Source organism: Oryctolagus cuniculus, chromosome X (genome assembly GCF_051225735.1).
Source record: "Oryctolagus cuniculus isolate XC-2025 breed Fujian yellow rabbit chromosome X, ASM5122573v1, whole genome shotgun sequence".
In the NCBI taxonomy this organism is placed as follows: domain Eukaryota; kingdom Metazoa; phylum Chordata; class Mammalia; order Lagomorpha; family Leporidae; genus Oryctolagus; species Oryctolagus cuniculus.
This window is the reverse complement of record NC_142888.1, coordinates 7,060,679-7,079,529: the sequence shown is the minus strand read 5'-3', so window position 1 is coordinate 7,079,529 and position 18,851 is coordinate 7,060,679. Positions and strand designations below refer to the sequence as shown.

Sequence of the window (18,851 nt, the reverse complement as noted above, 5' to 3'; positions counted from 1 at the left end):
CACCGACTCTGATTATATTTAGACAAGGTCATAGTCAAAGTGGAAATTCTCTCCTCCCTTCAGAGAAAGGTACCTCCTTCTTTGATGACCTGTTCTTTCCACTGGGATCTCACTCGCGGAGATCTTTCATTTAGTTTTTTTTTTTTTTTTTTTGCCAGAGTGTCTTGGCTTTCCATGCCTGAAATACTCTCATGGGCTTTTCAGCCAGATCCGCGTGCCTTAAGGTAAACTGCCACTTTTGACAACAGCATCTCATACTGAAGTGTGGATTCCAGTCAGAGCTACTTCACTTCCAATCCAGTCGCAGCTAATGCACTTGGGAAGGCAGCGGAAGATGCCCCAAGTACTTGAGTCTCTGCCACCCATGTGGGAGACCAGGATAGAGCTCCTGGCTCCTGGCTCTGGGCCGGCTCAGACCTGGCCGTGTTGGACATTTGGGGGCTGAACCAACAGATGGAAGATATGAATAAGCTTTAGAAAAAATAAAACTACAGTAAAAGGTAGAACACTTTTTAGATCAGTAATTCTAGGTGATATTATCACCCACATTTTATAAAAGTGAGAAAATTTGGTCAAGTAACTGAAACTTTTCCTAAGATCATACAGCTAGCAGTGATGAAGTCAGGATATCTGATTCTGAAGTATTCTTAACCTGTATTATATCATATATGCTGCCAAATTTTAAAAAGTAGAAAGTTCAGGAATTTTGGGTGAGCATTTTGCACAGTGGTTAAATCACTACTTGGGATGCCTGCATATCATACCAAAGTGCCTGGTTTCAGTCCTAACTATTCCACTTCACTTGGGATTGTGCACCCTGGGAGCCAGCAGATGACAGCTCAAGTACTTGAGTTCCTATCATCAAAGTGGGAGACCTAGATTGAGTTCTGGGCTCCTGGCTTTGGTCTGGCGCACTCCTAGTTGTTGCTGAGACTTGGGGAGTGAACCAGCAGATGGAACATTCTATCTGTCTCTCTGCCTTTCAAACAAAAATGAAAATAATTTTTTTAATTTTCAGGAAATAAAACATTTATTTATTTGAGAGGCAGATAGAGAAAGAGCATACGCAAGTGAGAGTGAGATAGTGAAAAAGCATTCCCATCTGCTGGTTCACTTCCCAAGTACTTTCAAGAGCTGAGGCTTGGCTGGGCTGAAGCTAGAAGCTGACAATTCAATCCAGGCCTCCCATGTGATTGGCAGAGACCCAATTACTTCAGCCATCATCTGCTGGTTACCAGGCTCTTTCTTAGCCAGAAGCTGGAGTTGGGAGCCAGAGCCAGGTATGAAAACCAGGCACTCCATTGGGAAACATGGGTGTCTTAACCAGCATCTTAAGCACCAGCTAAAATGCCTACCCCAGGACATTTCTTAAAAGCATCAAATTTGAAAATAATTATGTATATACCTGAACTGTGTCCTTCACCCACTAAACTGTAAATGCAATCCAGTAGGGGGAGAAAAACCGAGGTGAAGTCAAATCCAATTCCATCATTGAACAATTTCTGTTGAGCTGCTTAACTTCCCCATACCTTACCTATAAAAAGGTGTTAATAACTATTGCTTATTGCACTTTTAAGGACTACTACTAATAATAAATGTAAAGTGCCTTACACCTTCTCAGTTTGGGTGAATGAGAGAAAGATCCAAGAAATATTATATATAATTTGCAAGAATACTCCAAAAAAGCTATATCTATATCTATATCTACATATATTTTACCCCAAGTATACAGAAATTCTAACTAAAAACACAACTCATTTCTATCTGTGATACTTTCAGTACAAAAATGACTCCTGGAAATGTACAGTACTTGAAAATACTATATTCTACAGGGTCAATTTCTTTACAATCTTGTTTGCATAATTATATTGATCATCAAACCATTCATTCACATATTATGAATATTAACAGGAGTCCAGTTAAATGATCATAAATCTCAAATCAGTCGAATCTAAATGAACATGTTTTTATCATGAATAAAAGACAAGACTGCATCTCAGGCAAAACTAGAAAATAAATAATCTAACCCCAAATAGAACCAATTTCTCTCTACATGTGGAAATTCAATATCAAATTGAAAAATCTCTGATTTGACAGACAAGAGGTAGTCTTCTGCATAAAGAAACCATATGTTGTTGATTTAATGCAACGCTGATGCCAACAGAGATTGCCACAGAACTCAACCTGGTACCAGGAGAGGGAAAGGAGGAAGAAGTACATAGCCCTGCCATACCACATTGGTTCTATTTCATATTGAACTTGGCCTCTACATAGGTTCCAGCAGGCCAGGAAGAAAATTAGCAACTGAATTACTGTCTGTAATTCAAAAGCAGTAGAACACTTTCTCTTTTATATGTATTTAATACCCTAGTGGCTTGTTTTGTAAACCAAAATATAAATTAATTACATAAATTAAAATATGAATTTTATTCCCTTGTAGGAAAAAAAAATCACAAGTCTTCAGGACTTGTGAAAATAATGTAGATAGTTGAAGAAAAAGAATAAAGTACATGAAATAAACTCCCATATACACATATAAAACAAAATTATAATAAAAACAAGCTGATGTTAAAATTAATCACTCAGCAGAATTATTTAAGGTCAGTACTTTAAATGTGATAAATAACCCATACTGTAAGTATAATTAATATCACGCTAGAAAATAGATGCTTCCATAATCTTTTTAAACAAGTTGAAAAAAGTAAAATCCAGGATCTGAACAAGTCTTTCATTGATCTATTACAGATACTACTTGAGAAAACACATTGCAAGCCTGTTTTAAATATACCAGATATATCTCAAACAAAATAAAAACAATATCAAAAAATGATCTTGGGCAACATTTTAAAAGCCTACTAGATTAATGTGGTTTCTTCTCATTTACCATTAGATCTGTAGACTATTTAACCTATCTAAAAAAGATAATTTGTAAAAACATTCATGTCAAGCTAATAAATAATAGCCATATGTGTTATACTTGACATTAGCTAATAATGTTTCCATTTCATATATTAGTGTCAGTGTGAGTTTTGGGTTATTTTAATACATCTTGGTTTTAAAAACAATTTTATGTTGTGACAAAATAGTAAATAGATGTAATAGAGTACAGCTATTATATTCTAGTAAAATTTAAAATTCAATGAATTTATGCAAATGCCATTAACCCCTTGTTTTCTGAAATCGCAAGAATGACAATGAAAAGTTCTACTAGAATTTATTACTGTTAGTTTATTTCTTGTTTGATTTCAATTTAAATTATCAAGTTTAAAAAATTCTATCATGTTGAATAGTTGTAACTCAATTAAGGGCACAATGCTATCCATTATTTTGCAGTACTAGTTAAAGCATTTAAGCCTGAAAGTGTTTTATGAAGAGTTAACAAATCAGTATGCCTAAATAAAGATCTTAAAAACTTTCCCTTGTTCTATATTTTGCATATTCTCAATAAGGAAGAAGCATGCTTTATTAGGAAAAAAAGTCTATAATTTGCCTACCGGTGATTATCTAGTTACATGTAATTCACAAAAAGTCCACATGGAGCACCTATTTTCAGTAAGTTATGTTTTACAATAACTCTGTACGTATTCTTAACAAGGAGCCTTCAAAAATTCATCAAAATTCTTATATTTAGATTTTAAAAATTAAAATTATTTTCTTCAAAATCAGAGGGGGATGGAAAATTACTATTAAGCTAAAATTACTATTAAGCTAAAATTAGCAAAAATTTTAATATTCATCTTTAAATATTTAAATTTTATTCTCATTAATAAAATTCAAATTTAACAAAAAATAAATGGTTTTCATTAAGAAAAAGTATATTTTTGCATTTTATCTTCCTAATTAAGCAAATAAAAGATATTCTGTTCTCATAGTAGAAAAATACATTTTAATTTCATATGTGGGCTTTTTTTAACTTTTTTAAGAGGACACATCTAAGACATTTCATCAATTTCACTCCACTATGTGGTCCAAATATACAGAGTTCCTTTAAAAACATCAAAATGAAGTAATTAGAAAATTCGAATGAAGGAAAATAAGTGTTTAAGAGAAGGGGTATGTCTGAATTTTTTAATTAACAAGTATTTGCTATTGACATCAGCAAATGATATTTATATATTTATAATATTTATAGCATAAGTACAGAAGTATTAATTAACTTATTAATACTTCATACAAAATGAATCTAAACTATAATTTAGGTATCTGAGTTGGTAAAAGCAAAGAATCAAGCAACCCTACTTCCACTGTATTCTGGCATACACCATACAAGCTGGCACTGAAGTATCCACTGGAGAATTTTAAGGGACTTTATGTTCATTGCCATTTATGAAAGCAGACTTACTGACAGACCAGTAATCTGTGAATAAATTTTCTTTCACTCGACAAATATTCAGGTGTCTATTTTATGGTAGATACCTTCTTAGGCATTGTTATGAAAAAACAGAAGGGTTCCTGCCCTCATCAAGTGGGGGAGTTAGACATCAATCAAATAACCATAAAATTAAACTGATGCAGGAACACAGGAGATATATGTAGTACCAGGAAAGTGTATAATTAAGAATTGGATGTGATTTGGAGAATCTGAATGATTTTTCTGGTGTGGAAGAGGGAAGGCTTGAGATCTGAAGAACTATCTGAGTAGGAATTATCTAGTTGAGGAAAACAGAACATATTAAGTGAAAAGGCCCAGAGGTGAGCAAACAGGAAGGACAGAAAGGTGGCCAGTGTCGCAGGTTCTGGGCATGAGGCTTAGCTCATAGGCAATAACCAAAACTTCATCTCATAGGCCATGTTAAGGACTTTGATCTTTATCCTAAAAACAATTAGAAGTTATTAAATTGTTTTGAGGTGATGGAGGTGCAAAATGAGAGGACAGGATCAGATGGAAATTACTCTCAATGAGTTTGTCCTTCACTGCAGGTTTATGGATCAAATAAAAATTAAGATGCTATAATTACTATGACTTTCACTGAAAAGATTTTATTTTGCCCCTTGTTATAATAGGAGAAAATGGGAAAGTAGAATACATTAATTCTACCTTTTATAAGTTCATCTATCACTTGTTCTCAAACTGTTCCACTGACACATCTGTAATTGCTCAACAGAGTGTACTCATAATGCTGGGAAGTTTGAGGAATGCAGCTTTAAACAGCCTACTGCAATCCTAAAATACCTCTGAAGCCTCTGGCCTCATCTTTAATTTTATTTTCTACATTAATAATATAATATCCATGTTTGTTTTAATATAAAATACAGTTTAAAAATGCCTAGCAAAAGTCAACCGTTTGGTTTCTTATGATCAGTTGGCTTCCAAAACCACAGTCATACACCATTTGGAGGAATGGAAGCCTATGCTATTCATGAAAACTGAATTTACTCACTGAATGTTTTCAACACAGTGATTTCGTACTGAAGATTACACGTGATATTCTATAGTCACTCAACCATGACAAAGTAATAAAAAATAAAAAGTTTTAAAGTCTGTTTTATCCTAATTACCTACCCTTCCCTCCTCCCACCCTTTTCAATTAGTACAGATGATAGAACTTTCCAGTACTCTTTACACAAGCTAATACTTCATCTTTCAAAATAAGCCTTACTTGTGAGGTACTATTTGGAAGCCACACAGAAAGAAAGTTAAAGTCATTAAGAACAAATCAAGCCCTAAGTTTGCTCTGCTGTATATGAAAACGATAATTTATCATTGCTTTAAGAACAGTATTAAGATTTAAAAGTCATTCCCATTCTACTTGAGAACGTGCTCAGTAAAATTCTAAATATTCAACATGTTAATGATGTAATTAATCTTCAAAATAACTCATTTTAACATTATTTCCAAATTATTCCAGAGAAACAGATTTGAAACAGCTGTACCAATTCAATACACATTCTTTGTGGGCTTATTTTTGGCAGCCAAAGTTTTATAATGTGGTATTTATTTAAACTCAGGACATGATGAGAGTTTTATTGTCTTTGTGAAATGCAGATTTGTTCTTGTACTTTTTTGCCACCTACTCAGGCTCCTCCCTCACTTTCTCTCTACTGCCCACCTCTCCGCTTCAGCAAGACAAACCTAGATACAATCCCTCTGGTTAATCATCCCATCTCAACCACAGGGTCTCTTGCTGTACCTCAACTTTAAGGATAGATCCCTCTAGGATGTCTTAATTAAATAAGTATATTAAATAGTTGCTAAAAACCCCACATTCCCTATAAATCTTTTTCCAACTCAATAAATTATCACCTCTTTCCACTGGTGCTTGTATACATAATGTAAATTTTTAAAAAATTTATCACATTTACTAGTTTGTACTTGTCTGTGTCTTGGCATAGATTTTTCAATACAGTTGCCATCCCTTACAGAGGCTAATTTCCCCAAAGCAGAGAATAATTTATTTAAAACAATCTATTACAGTATCCTCCATGCAGATACCTTGAGTAAGTAATACCTAAGGACCAGAAAGCACATATACTTTCTTTATAACCAGCACTAAATCATTATCATTTAATGAGAAAATGTGACACTAAATATCTGTAATGAACTGAACTTTGTACATTAAAAAAGGCAAATTTCTTGTTAATGCAAAATGACAACAATGCCTTTTCCTAAAAAACTGTCAAATCTAGGAGATGATTCTTGGTGCCTATACATCCATCTTGCAATTTAAGAAAGTCTAATCTTTCAAAAGGAAAGTGATATGACCAATTTGATCATATTTTATATAATTAGATTTTGTACAGTGTATACATTCAAGTTCCTGCCAGAAAATTATTACCAATCTATCTCTCTAGACTGTTTAACTCAAAATTTTGACATTTTCCTTTATCAAATTAAGAAAATCTTCAACTTCAGCTCTGGGTTCCAGGAGGAGAAAAAAGAATTACCACAGACAATTGTAGTTGTCAGAACTACTAAAAAGACACTATTTCATCACTACATTTTCCTATATTACAGGGTTGTCTGCAAAACATTGGTTTTGCTTTTTATACCTAAAATAATGTATTTCATTTTCTATCCTGAAGATGGCTGAGTCATCAGGGCAGAAATTAGAAGTCACCGGAATGTTTTCTGAAGAAAATGGTGTATAGTAAACAGGAAAGAGTTGAGCATTTCATTGTAAAATGGTTTGAGAAAAATATTAAAAATTTAGATGACTTTAGGAATCATAAAACTACAAAGTGAAGATACAAAAACCATAAGAGAAGATCAGCAAAGCAGGGCCTGTTAGTTGACTCTGAAAATCCTAACTTTATTTGACTCAGTAAAGGATTAAATATCACGGGAAGAATGCGATGGAGAGAGCTAGTCCTGGAAAATAAGTCTTAGTCATGTGATATTTTGAATGAGTCTCAAAGTTGGAAATGGTGTAAGAAGAAAACTGGAAATATTTGGTGTGAGGTAGTCAAGGAAAATTAATAATAGGAGCTCTACAGTGTTCAGACATTTTTGTTATTTCAGTGGGCAAAAAAATAAAGACTGGGGACTCAAACAACTGCAGATCATGATGTATTTCCAGGCTCTCCAAGTGAACAAATAGGAGCTGAGAAATAACATATTTTGGAATAGTAGGCTGAGCAAACATTATGAACAGTTATTGGCCTACTTTTCTGCCTATGGCTTTTTTCAATAACTCATTTGCTTTTATTTACTTTACAAAGGGTTTATGGTTTAACATTTTATCAAAATAACAATAGGACTGAATGCAGTTTCCAACTGAAGGATGGTTTCAAATGCTAAATGATGAATATGTGATTTCCTCTAATTTTTTATGTAAATTTTTAAAAAGCAATTAATTAGGAGGTCTATAAGATATCTCTAAATAGCCAGAAATACCATCAGGATGGTTTGGAATAGAATCACTTATTTTAGTGACTCAAAAGGAGCTCATGTTTTTAGTGGAACTAACATCAATATTGTGTCATATCAAATTTTTATTTTCAGTAGAGTATTTGGTGATTATCATATTTAACAAATAGTAGACTTGGGGGTAAACAAAAAATACAAAGTGCTTCCTTATATCTACTAAATTTTATATTTGCATTTCCCTCAAATGTACTTTAATAAAAAGTAACAGGTCAAGATGAATTATAATATATAAATGGTCCTTTAAAAATAATCTTGAATATACACAAACAAAGCTTAATAATCTCGTCAGTCCATTTCCCCCTCTGGTGACTTTCTATACCAATTGTCTAGAATCATGAATATATGGCCATGTGTATTTTTATATGCTTGATGGTTCCTTTTCTGTTTAGCGAAGAGAAAAATACCCAGAACATAAAACACATACCATATTGAACAGTTATAAATATTTATGATTGTGACCAAATAAAAGCATATCCTATATGCTTTAAATGCTAATGACAATGAAATCATTGTATTAGGACCATGTTCCAAAAAACTCCTACAATGTTGCAGTTTTTCAAGAGTCTTGTTAATTCTTTGGTACTTGATTTATAACACTGCACATTATACAACACTAAATGATGTTTGAATATCCCAAAGCTAGTTTAAATTAGTACTTGACTTTTAGACATTATTGCATCTGAGGAAAGGGTAAAAAAGTCTTATTTTTTAAAACATCTTCTGTTAAAGTTCATCTGGGGAAAAGGGTAGGGAGGGAAAAATTAATTAAAGCAACAGTGTGAGTTACAAATTAGGAGATCTTCCTTTCACCCAACAATTATTTTTTAAAATCTCATTTTCTGATAATCAAATTCATAAGAATGTGATGGAAATTTCAGTAGTAAGCAGTTGGAAACTTGAAATATACAGGTAATTACATCAGTCATTCTCTTCTAGTTGTATGTATACATAGATACACAAATTCTATTCAGCTACTTAGCCGATCTTTTCAAATAGGTCTAAAATGCGTCACCAACAGGTATGAAAAAAAGTTACTCGGTATTTTAACAATCATTTAATATCACAGTTAACAATGTTAATCTAACTAAAGGAGCTGCATTTTAGGCTGGAGAGATTTTTAAAAGACGGGTGTACTGTAGAAATAATAATGTGTCAGGATATGTGCCTTGTATGTTCTGGCTTTAGTGGACCAAACGGTGGAGAGGGGAAATTGCAAGAATGTAACTGGGAAGGTGGGAGGTGAAGAAGATGGAGTATGCAGCATTCACCACAAGCATCATGGGAATTGGTGAGAGGTAGTATATGAAATTAATCCCACTCCTGTAGATCCCAGACAGCTTTTGAGTGTTTCAGCAAAAGCCTGAAACTAAAATAATCTTCAGATAAATTCAAATAACGGGTTTAAATTAAGTATTCTTGCTTCCTGCCTTTTCTCTGGCTCTTTTTTCCATGACTGAGAAACAGAAGACAGATGTTTGTCCACATCCAAGAAGTGTGAGAGTGTGTGTGTGTGTGTGTGTGTGTTGGGGGGGTGGGAACTGGTGGGAATCTAGGAAAGGAATTTCAATAGCAAACGTGGAAAGAGAAAAAGCAGCAAAACAGATGAGCCACTGCAGGACTTTGTCTTAGTCATCTTTATAACCCTCATGGCACCTTAGTACAATGCATCACACACAGGGGGGCAATCAATAAATAATGAATTAGGTTTAATTCAATTCATTCACATTTGTATTGCGCCTTGCAGTTACAAAGCACTTTCCACATTTTTTGGGAAAAAAAAAAACAATAAATAAAGAATACAGAAATAAAAGGAAAGCAAAAGACAAGGAAAACCCACAAGAATAAGCAAAAGACAGAAAACGTTGGGGAAAAGGCAATAAATTACTGAGTTTCTCCCCGTCATTCTGAATCCTTTTCAATCATCCCACCTTTTGTTCCAAAGTACCTAGAGCTTAGAAAGTCTGACTGCTCAGCAAGCCCTAAGAAGGGAGCTTCCTCATCTTTGGGACAGGCATTTTCAGAGACAATAAGCCTTCTGTCTTTGATCTGCTTAGAGTTTGTGCTCAGCTATCATCTCCAGCCAAGCTCTAACATCTTACCAAGTGTGATCAGGGATCTTTTATTCTACCCTATCCATCTCCTCCTCAGCATCTCCAAATCTAAGGGAAGAGTTGGACCCGGGATGGAACGGGGAAGGGGTGGGGGAGGGGATCCTCTACAAACCCCTTAACTCAAACAACAGAGGGAGGTAGTGAGGCAGGAAAGCCTAGGGTCTTGAAGCCCACATCTGAGATTGGGAGGCTAAGTGTCTGTAACTGTGGTTATTAGAAATTGCCAGGGGCAAAAAGAGGGGAGCCTCCAAGATGGAAGAAATGAGAGGGTACCTGAATGCGCATCACTCTACACCTGGCGTCCAGTACCTAATAACAAGCGAGAGGACCGGTGCTTTAACCAGCCTGAACAGGAAAAGGCATAGGACGAGCGGGGCTGCGCCTGAGGGAGCCCACGGACACCAGCGTGCACGCTGTCCTGGGGGAAATATGTTTCTTCATCCCAAAGTAGCATATCTCCTTAAGCATCGTCAGCCCAGTCTGTGGTGAGAGGGGGAGATCTCAGGCTCCACGGAGGGGCGGCAGCGTCCTGACCCCATCATGCGGACTTAAAAGTTGCCAGTAGAGTTGGCGCCAGAGAAGGCACCTGGCAGGGGTGGCCGCCGAGGAGGCGTCAGGTTTCCCAGTAACAAAGGGGCTAGGGAATGGGGGCGCCTAGGGGAGCAGATCCCGGGGTGGGGGGGCTCCTCCTCGAACTAGGAGACAAGGGTCGCCACGTCCTCCCGGCCTGGAGGCGATCAGGGGAGCAAGCATTAGGAAGATGCTCCGGGATTCCGTTACTCTGCTTCCTGCCTCGGAACCGGGTGGCGCCGGCAGCTCGGTCGCTTTCCGCGCCCCTCTGGCTGAAGACAAAAGGAGATCGGGGACCCCGGGCCCCTGCTAGCTCCAGGAGACCCCTACCGCCCCATGGTTAACCACGATCAGCCGGTGGGAGCCCCGATGGCGAGCTCTGCCGCAACGGGCGCCCCTCCCTCCGACGCGCCGGGACCCTGAGCCCCAGTGCCGCGTCGCCATCCCCACAGCGGGCATTACCTTTCATCCAGTCCACTACTTGACTCGGAGACCATTTGCTCACCGGTTCCATTATGAGAGCCATGGGCACTGGGTCGGTTCCGTGCGGGGCGCGGAGCTCAAACACAAAACGAAGTCAGCAGCCCAAGCCACCCTCAGGTGGGGTCCCTTGCTGGCCGCAGCCTCACTGGGCGGGCTGCGCGGAGAAAGCCGCTTTTGTGTGTCGAGTCTCGCGGCTGCACTGTTAGCCAAAGGCGGGCAGCAGTGCTGGGAGACGCGACCAGGAGAGCAACGCGCCTGGGTGGCGGCTCCGCACTGGGTCTGCTCTGCCCCCGCTGAGAACGCGGCTGCTGCTGCCTCCTTAGCTCCGCTCGGGTCTTCGTCCCAGCGGAGCTTCAGTTCTAGGCTGGAGCTGCCGAGGGTCGTGGCACTGAAGCAGCACCAGCCGCCGCCGCCGCCGCCGCCGCCGCCGCCGCCGCCGCCGCCGCCGCCGCCGCAAGCCCTCAGCTAACTTGCCCGTTCGCCTCGCGCGCGGGAGTGAAGCCCCCGGCACGACCAACTGCCCGGCGGAAATGACGAGGGGCCTCCTGCCACCCAAAATATCTCTCTGCAGCTCTCGGGTGTGAGGCGCGCGCGCCACGAGCCCCCCGCCCGCTCGCTCACTCGCTCGCTCGCTCGCTGCCGCGCGGTCCCGCCCCCGAGACCGGCGGTCGGCGCGCGAGGCGCGTGCGCGTGTCTGCACGAGGCCGGAGCCCAGGGTCTGTCTGGCAGGCAGGCAGGTGCGGGCGGCTCACGGCCTCGCGTTCCCGCCCTAGGGGCCGCCCGGGGACAGAGGCGCGAGAGGAGCGCGTGCGCGGCGGCGGCTCGAGCCCAAGCCCCACCCCAAGCCAGGCCTGGAGCCTGGGGTCAGTCAGTTAGGTGAGAGCAGCTGGAGCTCGTCTCGAAGGGGCCTCCGAGGGGGCCACGGCGGCGGCAGCAGCGGCGGCGAGGCGAGCTGCCCACCAGTTGAACACTGGCGGTTGAGGCTGTCGAGGAGGTACCTGCGGCCCCACCGCCGAGGGGAGGGACACACCGCTGCGCACCGGGCTTGCAGCAGGAGCCCGGGCTTTCCTCACTCTCGCCCTCCCCGCTGCCGAGTGGGCTCATGAGGTGATTCCCGAGCCCCGCGCACGCCTGCGAAGTCGGAGGCGTGCACTGCTGAGGAAGGGAATGGGGCTCCGCCACCCTGAAACGCAGCGATGACGAGGCAGGAGGGCCAGTGCTGTCGGACCTCCCTGGGTGATGAGCGGGGGGTGGGGGCGGGGGGGCTGGGAGATCAGACGTTGAGGCTGTCACCTGCAGGCTGCTTGTCCGGGTGATCCTGAGCCAAGTTGTGTCCCACGAACCTTTTCAAAGGGCGTGTTTCGGGACTTCCGCCAGTTCCTCCAACACTGAGAGCGCCCACTACCTATTTTAGAAGATGTCATTTTGCGTTCAGATGTTCTTACATAAGAACCAAAGGGTAACAGTGGGGGTTAAAATGAGTGACAAATTGCAAAAAGACATGATTCTTCAAAACTCATTTTCTTCAAGAATTTTACACAGGCTACTGCATATACCATTTATTAAAATACGATTTGGCTACTGATGCTTCATTTTCAACAACAAATAATCCTGGAGAGTATAGCTAGAAACTCTACCACCATTATAGATGTTTCTCTCTATCACTCAATGCCAGTGGGTAAAACAGAAACGCTATTTCTATACTCATTTCAGTAACAGATTTTCCCAGTTCCTGCAGTAAACCATTTTTTTATAGTTCGATTTTAAGAGATGCACAGTGCCTACTTTCTTCAAATGGCATGAGTTAACTACCCCCCCACACACAAAGCGCTGACACTCCAGTAGTTAAAATATTGTGATATTTTCTAACTAGTTACACAAAATGAGTAAAATCTCAGATGGCAGTAAGTATCTGTGGAATTCTGGAAAGAAATTTAGATCATTTAAGCAAGTCTACACTCAGAGGACACAGGTATATCATCTTCCTTTTGTAATCTAGGTCTTGATTGTGATTTAGAGTTTTTTCTCTGCTGCCCATGGGTAAAAGATATTGTAGTTTGGAGTACTTACTTTCAAATTGGTTCTAAGACCATTGCATCATTATTTCCATAAAAGGCCATTTCTAGCATTGGTAATCTATGGAGTAGCTTTATGTTTAAAAAAATATAATGGCTACATTGTGAATTCTTGGGGGGTACAGTCATAGAAAGATTTAAAAGTAATTTTGTCAAATATGGCTAATTTTAATAATGAACATTTATTGAGCACAGTGCTAAGTCCCTTACATACCTTTTATCCTCAACACAACTCCATCATTAGCCACATTTTACAGATGAGAAAACCTTAGCTATCACATTCACTTCCTGTCACCAAATTTATAACACATAATTCAATAAATGTTTAATAAATTAACAAATAAGGCTTAATAAGTAATTTCTGCTATTATGATACATGATTGTAATACAAGGTAACTGCAGAACATGAGCTTTTAAAACTAGTTAAAAGTTTATATTCATGTTCCAAAATAAGCAGGATGAGTGATTAGAAGTTTCCAGTGTATCTCATAAACTAAAAAGAAGTCTTAGAGCCATCATAGGTGTTCCTGAGCAGTACCTAATTAGAAACTGTGAGAATGTGGAAAGTGACCAAATTTGGCTGAAACACCACAAACTGTGCATCAAGACTGGGCTAGCATAGCAACCATACTGTGCATTGTATTGCAAGTAAGCTCAAAATGAAAAATTGCATAATGCGTAGAATATAAATCAGAACAAATATTAAACATCAGGTTGCAGTAAAAATGAAACATATTTCTTTCATGAAAAGACCACTGCCAAAGGAGATGGAAACAAAGGATCTCAGAAAAGAAGATTTTGAGGGTAACCGTGCATCAATTATGTTGCATATGTTCTTAGTTTCTCCTCCTGTTCTTGTTGCAGTCAGGAATTTATTTGGTCTAATCACCCAAGATAACCATAAAAACTAAGGACTAAGAATTACTGAGTCAAAATGTGGATTTGGAGTTTACTATCTAATAGACTTCACAGGACCTTAAGTATTTGTCCTAAATCCTCCTTGAAGGTCACCCTATGGAAAAATAGCATTTGCCTTTAATTTTTACGATGTGATTGACATTAATTATTTCACTTAATTTGTTCAGAATATAACTGGCTTTTCACTTTAAATATTCTTGATTTGAGGAAAGAGAAATGATTAAATCATTATTAACTTCACTTTTAGTCTTGATTCCAAATGACTTAGCTAAATTTTTCCTACATTTTTTTCCACAAATTTTCAAATAAGCTAGTGTTTAATTCTTTTGCCTGTTATTTAAAGTGTTAGTGTCTTGCTTCATTTTTGTTTAATATAATGTAATTATATATAAATTTTGGCAGCTTAATTTTGCCTTAATGCATAATGCATTCTCAAAGATTATGAGAAAAATTGTACTATCATAAAATACATATAAAAATTATTGCCCTAGTTGTTATGATAGTTCATATACGTTAAACAGCCTAGATATGAAAACCCAACTGTGATTCTTTGGAAGTAGCCTTAAATTATTTTTGGAAACAGGCATAGTAGAAATATTAATTAAATTAATTGGAGACATAATGTGAGATATTGGCAACCGTACCAAAATGAGTTGCTTTATGTGATCTTTATTATTTTTTTTAAAGTGATCTCTTAATTTATGGCACTGGTTGTGATAGTTTTGTCTCTAGATTTAAATAAATCCCTCTAGATTTAAATTAAAAAAACTAATTCTCTTGACCAAAATATTCTCACTTAAGGATTTTATAGTCTATGTAGTGATTCTAAGTATCTTCATAAATGAAATTTTCAAATGCTCTTCTGGCTGTAATCTAGGTGTTCACTGGATCTGAATTTTAAGGATGGTCAAAGAGCCTTTCATTAAAGGAAGATTTTTTTTTAATTTTATGTAGGGAATACAAACTTCATGTAATTTCATATATACAAATTTAGGAACATAGTGATTTTTCCCACTCTGCCTCTCTCCCATCCATACTCCTATCCTTCTTCCTCCTCCCTCTCTCATTCCCATTCTTATTTTTTACAGATATCTATTTCAGTTAACTTTATACTCATAAGATTAGCCCTGCACTAAGTAGGAAGTTCAACAAATAGTATGAAGAAAAAAGAAAAACAAACAAAAAACATTGTTCCTCAACAGTCAAGACAAGGGCTGTTCAAAATCATCCCAACACAAAGCATCAATTTCATTCCTATAGATTACCTTTTAGGTACTCTATTAGTTACCACAGATCAGAGAGAACATACAGTATTTGTCCTTTTGGGACTGGCTTATTTACTAAGTATAATGGTTTCTAGTTGCATTCATTTTGTTGTAAATGACAGGATTTCATTTTTTTACCACTGTGTAGTATTCCTTAGTGTATATGTACCATAATTTCTTTATCCAGTCTTCAGTTAATGGACATCTGGGTTGATTCCATATCTTAGCTATTGTGACTTGAGCTGCAATGAACATGGGAGTACAGATGACTGTTTCTTATGCTGATTAGATTACCTTTGGGTAAATTCCCAGGAATGGGATGGCTGGGTCATATGGTAGGTCTATACCTTTGTCTCTTTGGGGTCAAAGAAAAGGGCAAATAATGGAAGTGTTTCTTCTGAAGCTTCAAGCTGATGATCTCAGACTTCCACATTTACCTTAATCTTTATTTACCATTTCTTCTGCTAAGACACTAACTCTTCATCAAACCTCAGATTTGACATGCAAGATGTGTTTAATGCTTTTAGTTATTTAACATTTATATAAAATGTCTTACAGATCCCTTTCTAGTAATTTTCCAAGTTTGCTTTGTGGGGAGCAACTCGGACTAGACTAAGTTACTGGAATTAAGACATTCTATGCATCTGCTCTCCCACAATATGGCGCTGGGAGAGGAGTAAACAGCTTCTACACAGCTGCCTCTCGCCAATTTGATTGACTGAGCTGCAGGAGCTGATCTTGCTCCTGATTGGAGGAGAGCAGCGTACTCGGTGTGTGGGTAGCAGAGTTGGGATTGGTGGAAGAGGACTATAAAGGAGGAGAGAGACAACATGCACCAGGAACATCTGAAGGGAACACCTGAGGAACATCTGAGCAGCCCCCGAGAGAGCCGGCTGGCGGTGTGCCGCTCCCCCGCGGAAGTGGGGAAAGTGGCAGGGGGAACCGCCCTTCCACGGAGGTGGAAGGGACGGTAGCCAACCCGGGAAGAACCAGCAGCAAACCCGGGGAGGGCCGAGCAGACAAAAGAACAGCTCAGGGTCCTGTGTCGTTCCTCCACGAAGAGGGGGAGCGACATGCTTAAATTTGTATTTTTGTTATAGCTATCTCTTTAATTTTCATATTTCTTGCTTTCTTAGTATTTTAATCATGACATATATTTTCTCTTTTGTTCTTGAATGGGTAGTAAGAAATGACACAGCATAGAAAATAGCTATGAGGATATTCCATAGCCTAAAATAGACAAAAGGATGTGGGCCCTCTCTTATAATTTCCCAGACTTTTCTTGTGATTTTTCAAAGCAGGTGTTCCATACTGGTCTAAGCTGTATCCTTTTATCAAAAAAATTAACTAGGCAACTATCAGAATAGTAGTGATAAAACAAAACACAGTTTATTTCCAAGAATAGTATATAGAACTTGCTCCAGAAAAAGCTCAGCAAAGTTTCTAGAACAATGTTGTTTTCTTTCTAGTATGATTCAGCTAACAGCTATGAATTAAGGACAAAAAACTCCAAAGAAATGATAAATGGTGATACAGACATGCTATCCTGACCTGTACATTCCATAATGTATCCATGTCTCAAAATGTCACATGGTACCGCACAAATATGTGGTGTCTTCAAAAAGTTTATGAAAATGTGCATTATGAAAAAAAACATGGATCTCTCTCTTTTTGTACCAGAATAAACTCATACTAACTTGTTATGTCTGAACAGGATCTAGGTTGAGGCACTAAAAAGGATAAGACACAAGTTTGAAAGGAACCTCTATCAAGGCAACAAGAATTCTGCTAATTGAAGCAAGAGCAAACATCAAATTTAAGGTGAAGCTTGGGTGAAATAATGATGATGAATTCAGTGATTCTTTATAAAAAGTTTATGGCAAAAGAAATGCCCAAAGAAATCTGCAGTTTACAAATGGATACCTTATTTGAAGAAGGGACAAGATGATATTGAAGCTCATACTTACAACAGCAGACCATCCACATCAACTTGCAATGAAAAAAACAAACTTGTCCATGTCCTATTTGAATAGGAGAAATGATTAACCGTAGAAACAATAGCCAACACCATAGACATCTCAATTGGTTCAACTTACACAATTGTAATAAAAATTAAAGAGAAACAAACTTTCTCAGGTGTTTGGCACAGTGGTTAAGATGCAGCTTGAGATGACCGTATCCCAAATTACAGTACCTGAATTTGAGTCTTGGCTCCTTTTCTGATTTCAGCTTCCTGGTAATGCACACCCTGGGAAGCAACAACTGATATCTCAAGTACTTGGGTGCCTGTCACCCACATGGTGGATTCAGACTGAGTTCTGGACTTCTGGTTTTGGCCTGGCCCAGCCCTGGCTGTTGTGGGCATTTTGGGAGTAAAACTGTGTGTGAAAAATCTCAGTTTCTGACTCCCTGGCTTTAAAATAAATGAAAAAAAAAGAGTTTAAATGAAAAAAGAATAAAGTGAATAAACTTTCTGTTCTATAGGTGGCAAAATAATTGCACCTTGTGCAGCTATGGACAGTAGCAGAGCTTTCAATGGAGATTTTAAAGAAGTGGGACAAAGATTCTGAAGCATTACATGGAAGAATTGTAACAGGGAATGAGACATGGCTTTAGCAGTACAGTTCTGAAAACAAAACACAGTCAAAGCAATGGCTACCAGTAGGTGAAAGTATTCTAGTCAAAGCAACAGCAAACCAGTCAAAAGCAGAGTTCATAAAGTCATAGAAACAGTTTTCTTGGATACTCAAGGCATTTTGCTTATTGACTTTCTGAAGAACCAGATAATAAGTAATGTTTGCTTATTATGAGATTGTTTTGAAAAATTTAGCTAAAGTTTTAGCAGAAAAGTTCCCAGGAAGCTTCACCAAAGGTTCCTTCACCACAACTATTATCAATGTATATGCACCTAATTACAGGGCACCGGTTTATTTAAAAGATTTGTTAAGGGACTTAAAGGGAGATGTAGACTCCAATACAATAGTACTGGGGGACTTCAATACTCCGCTCTCAGAAATAGACAGATCAACAGGACAGAAGATCAACAAGGAGACAGTAGATTTAAATGACACTATAGCCCAAATGGATCTAACAGATATCTACAGAACTTTCAATCCTACATTTAAAGCATTTACATTCTTCTCAGCAGTGCATGGAACCTACTCTAGGATTGACCACATACTAGGCCATAAAGCAAGTCTCAGCAAATTCAAAAGAATTAGAATCATACGATGCAGCTTCTCAGATCACAGTGGAATGAAGTTGGAAATTAGCAACTCAGGAATCCCTAGAGCTTATGCAAACACATGGAGACTGAACAACATGCTCCTGAATAAACACTGGGCCATAGAAGAAATCAAAAGAGAAATCAAAAACTTTCTGGAAGTAAATGAGGATAACAGCACAACATATCAAAACTTATGGGATACAGCAAAAGCAGTGTTAAGAGGAAAGTTTCTAGCAATAGCTGCCTACATCAAGAAACTGCATGGATAATGGTTAAATTCCCAGAACCTTCAATTCCTTAGGGATGACCAAATGGCTGACATTGCTTATGTAAGAT

The 18,851-nt window shown here is 38.5% G+C and overlaps 1 protein-coding gene across 6 annotated transcripts in view; it reads right to left on the bottom strand.

The window, feature by feature from the left end:
• Window positions 1-11,755, bottom strand: part of CNKSR2 (connector enhancer of kinase suppressor of Ras 2) — a 317,996-nt gene extending 306,241 nt beyond the window's left edge. For all 6 annotated transcript variants that reach the window (XM_002719953.6, XM_002719954.6, XM_008272442.5 and 3 more), the window contains exon 1: window positions 11,011-11,755. In XM_002719953.6, the coding sequence (XP_002719999.1) occupies window positions 11,011-11,074 (64 nt within the window). In that variant the 5' untranslated portion in view covers window positions 11,075-11,755. The remainder of the gene's footprint in view (window positions 1-11,010) is intronic.
• Between the last annotated feature and the right edge of the window lie 7,096 nt (window positions 11,756-18,851).